At 47.3% G+C, this 13,081-nt stretch overlaps 1 protein-coding gene across 2 annotated transcripts in view; it reads left to right on the top strand.

Annotated features, from left to right (window-relative positions):
* Positions 1 to 13,081, top strand: part of LOC118361229 (chemokine-like protein TAFA-5) — a 47,255-nt gene that overhangs the window by 6,723 nt on the left and 27,451 nt on the right. For both annotated transcript variants that reach the window (XM_035740989.2, XM_035740990.2), the window contains exon 2: positions 11,350 to 11,499. In XM_035740989.2, the coding sequence (XP_035596882.1) occupies positions 11,350 to 11,499 (150 nt within the window). The remainder of the gene's footprint in view (positions 1 to 11,349; positions 11,500 to 13,081) is intronic.

The following is a 13,081-nucleotide window of genomic DNA, read 5'->3' on the forward strand; positions in this document are numbered from 1 at the left end:
GATATGGTATGATATGGTTGTAGCTTCACCTTACCCTCTGATTGCCTAGATGGAAATGATGTCCATATCGCTTACACCTGTCCAATCCTCTCAAATCTCCACACCTTCATAGGGGTAAGTATAGGGGTCGATTTGATTTGGGCGCTCCTCCAGCATTTGAAGTCTTCTCAAGTTTCCCATCGCTCAAGTCAAATACATGTATACCTCTGCTTCCTTATTGTAGGACGGTGCACATATCTCAATCACACCTGACCATGCACAGATACTCACTCAGTGCTCCTAGGTCCGATCTCCACCTCCCTGGGTGGCCCCTGGTAGCCTAACAAAGAGAGGTCTTGGGGCAGGGGCGGTCGTGAATCCTGCCATGACTGGCTGCATCGCCTCCCCTCCATAGCGGCACCATCTGTCACAGCGACAGGAAATCAAAGTACAGTAGCCTGGCCTTCTCATGCCATTGGGCCCCGGCCCCACACAGATGGATGGCCTGTCAAGCTCCTCTCCATGCTCGCCAGTTTATTCAACGCTAAATTTGGAAATGTCTGGGTTTCCCTCACCAGAGTCAATTCCACCAGTTGTTCAGTGGACCAGCAGCTCCCCCTCCCTCTTCGCTTTGTCAACCTCACCACCTTTGTTGTGTGTATGGGTCAGAAGAGAGAGAGATGTTCTCTGAGATTTTTTGGAGGTGGAGGTGTGTGTTTCTTGGACTGTATCTGCATCAAATATGTTGATGATGGAAAGGTAAGTTTGTCACTTTAGCCAGTGGCGGATTTAGGTTTAGGTGACATGTGCAGCCGCCCAGGGCGACGTTGTGCACAATTTTTTGGGGAATGGTGACATTTGCACAGCGGTTTTCTTATCGCTCATCGGCACGTCACGTCAATGATATCATGTCACCGTGTGGGACTGTGGGTCAATTAACCTTGTCGGAGTGGACGCCCTGATTCTAGTTTGTGAGCTAGGCAGGCTACTGCCTGGGAAGGTCTCCCACTCAGAAGTACGAGATGGGGAGGTGGGCGGGGGTTGACCTCAGGTCTCCCCACTGGATGCCTGAGGTAGTGGTAGTGGGGGAGTCTATCAAATAGCGCACCTCTAACTTTGTACAGTACGAATGCAATTAGTAAAATCAGTCACACTACAAAATGCTACCAAATAAACCACAATTCATTCATGAAACTGTGGATATATAGTTTCACAGACACATTGTTGCATTTTTTTCTGGTTTGTGCAAAATCATTAAGAAAAACATAAAACCAGTCTGCACATCACCAAATTGAATGGGTTTAGTCTTGATGCTTGGTTGACAGTTTTGGGGGGGGGGATGGGTAATGTAATGATGCTCTAGTGCCAAATCAACACAAATGTGTTTCTTATTTGTCTTCGTTACTTCTTTTTGATATTTACGGGTCTTATTTTTGTATATATTTTTATATTTATATAGTTTTAAATGTTATGATTGTTTATTTGTGTTGTTCCAAATGTCTGAATAAAAATGAGTTGTTTGTTTGTTGGCGTGGGGGCTGAAGTGGGGGTTCGCCCAGGGAGCCATACAAGCTAGAACCGCCACTGACATTAGCTGTGGGGTTACAACAGCATGTTGTACTTTAGCCTACGAAGTCCATTGTATTTGTCCATTTGAAGCTCAGTGGAGAAGGCTTTGTGAAATTGATAGGAAAGATTTCAGTCTCCTCCAGAAGTTCTGTTCAGTGGTTCAAATTACAGGGGGGACGGTTTTGCTCCATAAATTGTGAGTAAACCACTACTCCTGTTTTGATAGGTAATGAAGTCATACAACTATGGGGATGTTTATGGAAAAATGAAAAGGGTTTTTACTGCAAAATCAATGTTGCTGCACACCAAGGCCCATATTTCACAGGTCCCTGAATAGCATCAGCTGTTTGCCTTCCTCTGGGTTGAGCGATGCGGTATTTTGTCTGTGGAACGCATTGGGAGGTTAAAATGGTTGATGTCAGGGAGAGTGTGGGTGAAACGTTATTGTCCTAGTCTGTTTCCTGTCATCAGCCCCAGTCTTTTTGATCGACTCTATTCTATGAAAGGACCTCCCTCCTGCATTTTAAAGGTATAGTTTACCCAGATTACAAAAAAAGCACAAAAATGCCTCCTTCCTAAAGAAAAGTATGACCCAGGAGAGATTTAAATCCACAATCTGGGCTTGGATTACTTTTATGTTAAAAGCATTGATGACCAAAAACCAAAGACAATGATTGGCCCCTACATACTGTTGAGGATTATGGGTAGGTTATGAGCTTACTCTTATTTTTATTCACAAATCATCCCAAAGTCATTTGGAAATCAAGTGACTCGGCTTCACGGTCCTCTTTGAAGTGGGGGTATGTATACAGTGGGGCAGCTGGTGTGTGCTTTCGGTTGCTGAATCACATGATCTCAACGTACAAGGTATGAGACCAAGATATTGTCACACATGCAGATGAAGTTACATAGTGGTAGTTTGAACTGCAGCCAGCCATGTCATCATGACTAAAAGATGTGCATTAATATGTTGTAGCGCTCCTCTGGCCTACTTGTTTATACCAGGAACTCATAGTGGATGACAGTAGGTTGAACAGTACAGTCACAGACACACACACACGGTCACAAGCACGCGGTCACACACACACTCACATACACACACCAGCTGGTGTACTTTAAAATATGTGTTAATCTACTGTAGGGAATACAGTAATTAAATGTATTGTCAAATTTGCATGTTTATTTTCTTAGAATGCACACATATATTTTCTTATGGTATCAGGTATTTATTTTATATTTTGTGTTAAAATAAAGAAAGTGATATGTGCCTAATTTGCACTGGGTGTATTTGTATATTTACATAAAGAGGTGGAAAGGGATAGAAGTTCCTGAACTCACCTGCTCTGTCTACCCTACCTGCACTCACCTGCTCTGTCTACCCTATCTGCACTCACCTGCTCTGTCTACCCTACCTGCTCTCACCTGCTCTGTCTACCCTACCTGCTCTCACCTGCTCTGTCTACCCTACCTGAACTCACCTGCTCTGTCTACCCTACCTGCTCTCACCTGCTCTGTCTACCCTACCTGAACTCACCTGCTCTGTCTACCCTACCTGCTCTGTCTACCCTACCTGCTCTCACCTGCTCTGTCTACCCTACCTGAACTCACCTGCTCTGTCTACCCTACCTGCTCTCACCTGCTCTGTCTACCCTACCTGCTCTCACCTGCTCTGTCTACCCTACCTGAACTCACCTGCTCTGTCTACCCTACATGAACTCATCTGCTCCGTCTGCCCTACCTGAACTCACCTGCTCCGTCTACCCTACCTGAACTCAGCTGCTCCGTCTACCCTACCTGAACTCATCTGCTCCGTCTACCCTACCTGAACTCACCTGCTCTGTCTACCCTACCTGCTCTCACCTGCTCTGTCTACCCTACCTGCTCTCACCTGCTCTGTCTACCCTACCTGAACTCACCTGCTCTGTCTACCCTACATGAACTCATCTGCTCCGTCTGCCCTACCTGAACTCACCTGCTCCGTCTACCCTACCTGAACTCAGCTGCTCCGTCTACCCTACCTGAACTCATCTGCTCCGTCTACCCTACCTGAACTCACCTGCTCTGTCTACCCTACATGAACTCATCTGCTCCGTCTGCCCTACCTGAACTCACCTGCTCCGTCTACCCTACCTGAACTCACCTGCTCCGTCTACCCTACCTGAACTCATCTGCTCCGTCTACCCTACCTGAACTCACCTGCTCCGTCTACCCTACCTGAACTCATCTGCTCCGTCTACCGTACCTGAACTCACCTGCTCCGTCTACCCTACCTGAACTCATCTGCTCCGTCTACCCTACATGAACTCACCTGCTCCGTCTACCCTACCTGAACTCACCTGCTCCGTCTACCCTACCTGAACTCACCTGCTCCGTCTACCCTACCTGAACTCACCTGCTCCGTCTACCCTACCTGAACTCACCTGCTCCGTCTACCCTACCTGAACTCATCTGCTCCGTCTACCCTACCTGAACTCACCTGCTCCGTCTACCCTACCTGAACTCACCTGCTCCGTCTACCCTACATGAACTCATCTGCTCCGTCTACCCTACCTGAACTCACCGGCTCTGTCTAGACCTACCTGAACTCACCTGCTTCGTCTACCCTACCTGAACTCACCTGCTCTGTCTAGACCTACCTGAACTCACCTGCTCTGTCTAGACCTACCTGAACTCTGCCTCCTTCTTTCCACTCCTCTCCTCTTTTGACCTCACCCTCTCACCTTCCCCCCCTACTCACAAGGCAGGCAATACGCTTGACCTCATCTTTACTAGATGCTGTTCTTCCACTAACCTCATTGCAACTCCCCTCCAAGTCTCCGACCACTACCTTGTATCCTTTTCCCTCTCGCTCTCATCCAACACTTCCCACACTGCCCCTACTCGGATGGTATCGCGCCGTCCCAACCTTCGCTCTCTCTCCCCCGCTACTCTCTCCTCTTCCATCCTATCATCTCTTCCCTCTGCTCAAACTTTCTCCAACCTATCTCCTGATTCTGCCTCCTCAACCCTCCTCTCCTCCCTTACTGCATCCTTTGACTCTCTATGTCCCCTATCCTCCAGGCCGGCTCGGTCCTCCCCTCCCGCTCCGTGGCTCGACGACTCATTGCGAGCTCACAGAACAGGGCTCCGGGCAGCCGAGCGGAAATGGAGGAAAACTCCGCCTCCCTGCGGACCTGGCATCCTTTCACTCCCTCCTCTCTACATTTTCCTCCTCTGTCTCTGCTGCTAAAGCCACTTTCTACCATTCTAAATTCCAAGCATCTGCCTCTAACCCTAGGAAGCTCTTTGCCACCTTCTCCTCCCTCCTGAATCCTCCCCCTCCTCCCTCTCTGCAGATGACTTCGTCAACCATTTTGAAAAGAAGGTCGATGACATCCGATCCTCGTTTGCTAAGTCAAACGACACCGCTGGTTCTGCTCACACTGCCCTACCCTATGCTCTGACCTCTTTCTCCCTCTCTCTCCAGATGAAATCTCGCGTCTTGTGACGGCCGGCCGCCCAACAACCTGCCCGCTTGACCCTATCCCTCCTCTCTTCTCCAGACCATTTCCGGAGACCTTCTCCCTTACCTCACCTCGCTCATCAACTCATCCCTGACCGCTGGCTACGTCCCTCCCGTCTTCAAGAGAGCGAGAGTTGCACCCCTTCTGAAAAAACCTACACTCGATCCCTCCGATGTCAACAACTACAGACCAGTATCCCTTCTCTCTTTTCTCTCCAAAACTCTTGAGCGTGCCGTCCTTGGCCAGCTCTACCGCTATCTCTCTCAGAATGACCTTCTTGATCCAAATCAGTCAGGTTTCAAGACTAGTCATTCAACTGAGACTGCTCTTCTCTGTATCACGGAGGCGCTCCGCACTGCTAAAGCTAACTCTCTCTCCTCTGCTCTCATCCTTCTAGACCTATCGGCTGCCTTCGATACTGTGAACCATCAGATCCTCCTCTCCACCCTCTCCGAGTTGGGCATCTCCGGCGCGGCCCACGCTTGGATTGCGTCCTACCTGACAGGTCGCTCCTACCAGGTGGCGTGGCGAGAATCTGTCTCCTCACCACGCGCTCTCACCACTGGTGTCCCCCAGGGCTCTGTTCTAGGCCCTCTCTTATTCTCGCTATACACCAAGTCACTTGGCTCTGTCATAACCTCACATGGTCTCTCCTATCATTGCTATGCAGACGACACACAATTAATCTTCTCCTTTCCCCCTTCTGATGACCAGGTGGCGAATCGCATCTCTGCATGTCTGGCAGACATATCAGTGTGGATGACGGATCACCACCTCAAGCTGAACCTCAGCAAGACGGAGCTCCTCTTCCTCCCGGGGAAGGACTGCCCGTTCCATGATCTCACCATCACGGTTGACAACTCCATTGTGTCCTCCTCCCAGAGCGCTAAGAACCTTGGCGTGATCCTGGACAACACCCTGACGTTCTCAACTAACATCAAGGCGGTGTCCCGTTCCTGTAGGTTCATGCTCTACAACATCCGCAGAGTACGACCCTGCCTCACACAGGAAGCGGCGCAGGTCCTAATCCAGGCACTTGTCATCTCCCGTCTTGACTACTGCAACTCGCTGTTGGCTGGGCTCCCTGCCTGTGCCATTAAACCCCTACAACTCATCCAGAACGCCGCAGCCCGTCTGGTGTTCAACCTTCCCAAGTTCTCTCACGTCACCCCGCTCCTCCGCTCTCTCCACTGGCTTCCAGTTGAAGCTCGCATCCGCTACAAGACCATGGTGCTCGCCACGGAGCTGTGAGGGGAACGGCACCTCAGTACCTCCAGGCCCTGATCAGGCCCTACACCCAAACAAGGGCACTGCGTTCATCCACCTCTGGCCTGCTCGCCTCCCTACCACTGAGGAAGTACAGTTCCCGCTCAGCCCAGTCAAAACTGTTCGCTGCTCTGGCCCCCCAATGGTGGAACAAACTCCCTCACGACGCCAGGACAGCGGAGTCAATCACCACCTTCCGGAGACACCTGAAACCCCACCTCTTCAAGGAATACCTAGGATAGGGTAAGTAAGGGTAAGTAATCCTTCTCACTCCCCCCCCCCCAACAAGATTTAGATGCAAGTGGCTGTTCCACTGGTTGTCATAGGTGTTTGCACCAATTTGTAAGTCGCTCTGGATAAGAGCGTCTGCTAAATGACTTAAATGTAAATGTAAATGTAACTCACCTGCTCTGTCTACCCTACCTGAACTCACCTGCTCTGTCTAAACCTACCTGAACTCACCTGCTATGTCAACCCTACCTGAACTCACCTGCTCCATCTACTCTACCTGAACTCACCTGCTCCGTCTACCCTACCTGAACTCACCTGCTCTGTCTACCCTACCTGAACTCACCTGCTCTGTCTACCCTACCTGCTCTGTCTACCCTACCTCAACTCACCTGCTCTGTCCACCCTACCTGCACTCACCTGCTCTGTCTACCCTACCTGAACTCACCTGCACTGTCTACCCTACCTGCACTCAGCTGCTCTGTCTACCCTACCTGAACTCACCTGCTCTGTCTATCCTACCTGAACTCACCTGCTCTGTCCAGGCCTATCTGAACTCACCTGCTCTGTCTAGACCTACCTGAACTCACCTGCTCTGTCTAGGCCTACCTGAACTCACCTGCTCTGGCTACCCTACCAGCTGCTCTGTCCAGGCCTACCTGAACTCACCTGCTCTGTCCAGGCCTAACTGAACTCACCTGCACTGTCTAGACCTACCTGAATTCACCTGCTCTGTCCATGTCTACCTGAACTTACCTGCTCTGTCTACCCTATCTGAACTCCCCTCCTCTGTCTACCCTACCTGAACTCACCTGCTCTGTCCAGGCCTACCTGAACTTACCTGCTCTGTCTACCCTACCTTAACTCACCTGCGCTGTCTAGACTTCCTCAATAATTACTGTTATTGTCATGTTCTGTTGCATAATTCAACAAGTGTGTCAATAGCAGGATACCGTTGGTTTAAAAAATCAACACGCTTGGCTCTAGATTACACCTATCCAAACATACTTCACATTGTTTGCGAGATCAAACATGATCACTATAATCCGAGTGTTCATTTTAGAAAATTGCTTTCATTTCAGTGCATATAATTTGTAAACATTTCAACTGTAGCAAATTAAATCCCAGACCAAGCTTTAGCATTCTTATAAATGCAACGGAAAGACAATGTGTTCCATTGAACCCATTTCAGCCATTACCGGGGTGTGTTTGTCAGGTCATTACAAACTTTTCCGTGGTCGTAAGGTTAACGGGGGGGAAAACAGGCACAAACAAGAGGAAAGAGTCGCAGGAGTAAAATGAAAGCAATCAATCAAGCGAGATTAAAGTGACAAGTGGATTCTGCTCCCCTCAAACACAGGAAATAAATAGCCGAAGGAGACAGATCCTCAGGTGGGCGGGGCATGTGCATTGTTATTCAAATTCTGAGCTATATTATATGCAAAAACATTTTGGAGAAATTATTTTATACTAACACAGTTGCTCAAAGAAAGAGATTTTGTTGAACAAGTTATCTTTTTTCTCTTTAAAAGGTTGGGATCATAATTGATTACGGATCATCCTGAATGAGTCATGAATAATGATGAGTGAGAAAGTTACAGAAGGGTCAATGATCAAACCCTCAAGACATGCTAACCTCACGTTATTGTAATGGTGAGAGGTTAGCATGTCTTGGGGGTATGATCTTTGACCCTCCGTATCTTTCTCACTCATCGTTATTCGCGATTCATTCCAAAGTATTCACAATCATGGTAGCATCCACATTAATGTAGAAGTGTGTAGAAACAGATCTATTCTTATTTACAGTCAAATTGACTCCAAAATAACACAATACACGATTTAACCATTCAATTCTATTGGGCACAAAATAATCAGAAACACAACCAAAACTAACTGCAAATACATCCAGTACGTTTGTAGACTCACAGGCATGATGTAGTTATTGCATGCTAGGAACATGGGAACAAACACTAAATTGATTACTTTATTTATAAGAGTCTTTAGGGGTGTCAATCATTTTGACCTCTACCTTTTTGAGAGAAAACAATGATTACTTAAACCAAATCTCTTTCTCTGAGCAATTGTATTAGTATAAAATAACTTAATTTCCCATTTTTGGGCGGCGTACAATATAGCTAAGTATTTAAATGTTTTATAATTGCTCATCTTTATCAAGGGTGTCAATAATTTCGGACCCCCACTGTATATACAGTATATCATACACAAACACACAAGCAGTGCAGAGTCAAAATAACACTGCTCACTATACATTTGCTTTGCGGTTTGTGTGTGCATACTTTTGTGTCTGTGTGTGTGTGTGTGTGTGTGTGTGTGTGTGTGTGTGTGTGTGTGTGTGTGTGTGTGTGTGTGTGTGTGTGTGTGTGTGTGTGTGTGTGTGTGTGTGTGTGTATTTATCCATGCACCACTGTATGTCAGTGTGTGTGTGTGTGTGTGTGGGGGGGGTTGTGTGTGAGTGTGTGTGTGTGTGTGTGTGTGTATGTGTGTATTTATCCATGCATCACTGTGTGTGTGTGTGTGTGTGTGTGTGTGTGTGTGTGTGTGTGTGTGTGTGTGTGTGAGTGAAGGTCATTTGTGCCAGCGCCTGTACAGATGTAGGATCTTAATTTGAGCTGGTTTTCTACTGCAGGAAAATAATCCTGCAGCAACATGAAATGTAAATTATTATGTGAATTGTCATTTTTTTGGGGGGGGGGGTTGATACATTTTTTAGGGAGAATCAAGGCTGACGTTTTAAAGTGGGAATTAAAAACTATAGAAGCCTTTAAAAAAATGATCAACAAAAGTGTAATCAAATTAAGATCCTACATATGTAGGTGTCATGTGTGATGGAAACCAGAGCGTGGGCGACCCCCCTCCCCCTGCCACCATACCTCACTCTGTGCCCCCACAGTATGTGCATTTCATCATCTGAAATAGAGACGAGGCCATGCGCCTTCACATCACCAAGTGACAGAAACCCCCTGTCATTTGAATGAACTCCTGCTTGGCGTGATGGAATGGGCTGCAGTGGCTTAGGGCACATTAAGAAGCCTGTAATGCTCCGTACTGTCTCCATCTCTCTCTCCCTCCTCTCCCTCCTCTCCCTCCCTATCCTCTAGGCTTATTGCACATGGTCCCATTTATCTGGTAGCTGTTGAAACACGAGGACCAGAGCCCTGTGTATGTCCAGCATATTAGTACAGAACAATTTGTGCTTTTTGAGGTCGGTTTGATTATTTTATTACTTAACTTTAATAAAATATTTGTTTTATTTGATGACTTTATTATTTCATTCCAAGTCATCATCTCATCTCTATAGAGCTGCTGCCCTATGCTGTCTGACAAAATCACTATTTTTGTAGTTCTTCAAAGTAAATATGGGATACTTTTATGACTGCAGAATGCCAACTATCAATCACTTAGATCATGTATTTTCAGGTAGCGATACCTTACCTCTGCTCCACACAGACTGGACAAGTAGGCACGCGCACAATGGATTATGGTCATTGTAGTTAATTACCACGTTTTCTACACTAAGCTATGTCGAATATTGGCTATGATTTATCTCTACAAAAACTGTGCATCCAGCTCACAAAAGAAAGAAAAAAACTACATGGAACTAAAATAATTGAACTGACGTCAGTCAATTAGTTGTTTAAAAACCTAAAAATAACCGAAATGTTGGTTAATCGCTCAGCACTAATATCTGATGGCACAGCCATTAACTCCCCAGAGTGTGGGGGAGGGACGGGGATGTGCTGGATGTGGGGGTGGTTGGTGTGTGTGTGTGTGAGTAAGCCTGTGTGTGTGTATTTTTGTGAATGCGTGCCTGTGAGTCAGTGTATGAAATTAAATTACACATAGCCTGTGCGAATCCTCACTTGAATCTGATTGTGTTGTAATGCTCCTATCTAAATTCAGTGGTTGACTGGTAGAGATAAGTGTGGAGCGCGTTATGAGGGATGGAAGTGGAAGGCTACTGCTTTAAGTGGCCATGGGAGTGAATGGATTGGGAGATAGGATCTTAAGGGAACCACCTGGGTCCTCATCAGTCTTCATCAGACTGATAATAACTATAGTACTACCAGGTAGAAGCAGAATACACTGCAAGAGATGACTTACTCTCTGGGCTTTGTGGATGTTCCTCCCAAACCTAAACAACAGCAGTTCAAAACGGACTATAATTGTAGAAGGCCGTGCAGGGATCTTTCCTAGTATGTACCATAATTGACTTTAACAAGGCAGCTTGATGTTCAAACTCTTCTGCTACATTTGCATTGTTCACTAATCGTTGTATTGGACGTTCAGCAGGGAAGGCTGTACAGGTGAGTCTGTCTGACTCAGCTGTGTGTGAGGTTATTGACCAGATACCAACAGTGTTGATCCTGTTGGAATTGCATTGTGGGGGATGAGGTGAAATATAGTGCCTCAAGCCCGGAAGTAGAGATAACATTTCACCTTCATGGAGCAACCCTGTTCATCTTAGTATTTATTTTCTGGGAAATATGTAAAGAACCACCTATGATCTAAAGTTGAGCCGGCCTGGAATTCCAGATGAGCAGGGGACTATTCCATTGATTCCAATGCGCCAGGCAAGCTCAATCAAGTGCAGCTGAAGTATTGGAATGAAAGCAAATACTATCTGAATCCAGGTCTGGATGAGAGCTTCTGCTGAATGATCGTAATGTCAAGTAGACCACGTCTGAAATGGCCCCTTATTCCCTGTATAGTGCAGACTCTGGTCAACAGTAGTGCACTACACAATAGGGTGCCATTTGAGACTCTCACCTTGTTGTCTCTGCAGGCCAGTTGGCGGTGGGCACGTGTGAGATCGTGACGCTCAACAGAGACAGCAGCGTGCCCAGGCGGACCATCGACCGCCAGACTGCCCGCTGTGCCTGCAGGAGAGGCCAGATCGCTGGCACCACGCGAGCCAGGCCTGCCTGCGTTGACGGTGAGTGTGAACAACCGTAGTTTACTTAAGCTGTCTCTAGGGTGGAAAAATTCAGGTAACGTCCCCAGATTCTGGTTGGAGGAGTCTAGGAATTCCTGCTTATTCCCTCCTAATTGTAGGAATCTTCTAGTTGGTATTTCTGGAAATGTGGGGAATTTTTGCAAGCCTCGCCGTTATCTCTTTATGATCATCTTCATGCAACCTAGAGGTCAACCACACGACAACCACACGGTCAACCACACAACAGGCCGTGTCTGGCATAACGTGTGCTTGTATGGTACCACGCTGTCTTTGTAATACTGTCTCTTCAGACAGCTCCACATAACGCTCCAGCAACGCTGCTTAACTAAAAGAGAACTATGATTACAGCGGCAGCAAATGGATTATTACTGGCTGCCCATCGCAGCTCTCGCTGACGTTAATAGCCAGTCCATATATTTCTCTCTCTCTCTCTCTCTCTCTCTCTCTCTCTCTCTCTCTCTCTCTCTCTCTCTCTCTCTCTCTCTCTCTCTCTCTCTCTCTCTCTCTCTCTCTCTCTCTCTCTCTCTCTCTCTCTCTCTCTCTCTCTCTCTCTCTCTCTCTCTCTCTCTCTCTCTCTCTCTCTCTCTCTCTCTCTCTCTCTCTCTCTCTCTCTCTCTCTCTCTCTCTCTCTCTCTCTCTCTCTCTCTCTCTCTCTCTCTCTCTCTCTCAGTGGTCCTGGCTGGCAGGATCTGCTAGGGGACAGATGGCCACATGAGCTCTTAAGGCAGGAACAGTTGCAGGAGAGAGCTGGCCCATAGGACCTTCAGAAGCTGATAACCCTGGGCCAGCATCCAGCCTGTCTGGGGGTTGGGGGGGCCGTGAAAACAGAGCGAATGACAGGAAGGCCACCCAGGTGTCAGTCACAGCTTTCCACTCTGTAGTGCCCTATGGGCCCGTGTTCTGTAGGGCACAGCGTTCTGAAACGTTTTGCAACTGGAGAAGAAAATGAATGTTTCCTATTTAGACAAGTTCAGGTAGTGCCTACCCGTTTCACTGTGTTTCAAAAAGTTTTCTCCCTCATTGGACACAACCCAGCTGTTTCAGTCTGTCTTCTAGCCAGGCTGTGCTTTAGTGCTCTGTTGGTCTCTCCGCACAAATCAGCCAACTTTGCAAACTCAGCTTTATTTCTTTAGCCCCTCAGCAATTGGGTTTAGCTGTTACATGATATACTCACAACTATGTTTACGAATGACTGATCAATCTATGCTTTGTTACGGCTGATGGCGCTGACGATCCAATTCGCAGAGGGAAATTGCAGTGTCAGGGGCAGGATAGCTAGACTTTTGCAGCTGTTGAAGGAATTGAAAGGGAATTTGAAATGTTCTTCTCCTTAAAGCTTTTTTGACCCGTTCCCATTCATAATATGATATTAAAAAACAGTTGGTGTTCAGGCAGCTAGAGATCCTTTTTTGCAGTGTCCTCTTACTGTGTGCGTGCGTGCGTGCGTGTGTGCGTGCGCGCGTGCACGTGTCTGTGCACGTGCATACATAGTCCCATGGAAAGACAGACCAGGGCTGCGATATCCGACTCGAAGGAACAACATGATACAAGCAATTATTGA

This window comes from Oncorhynchus keta, chromosome 28, assembly GCF_023373465.1.
Source record: "Oncorhynchus keta strain PuntledgeMale-10-30-2019 chromosome 28, Oket_V2, whole genome shotgun sequence".
Lineage (NCBI taxonomy): Eukaryota > Metazoa > Chordata > Actinopteri > Salmoniformes > Salmonidae > Oncorhynchus > Oncorhynchus keta.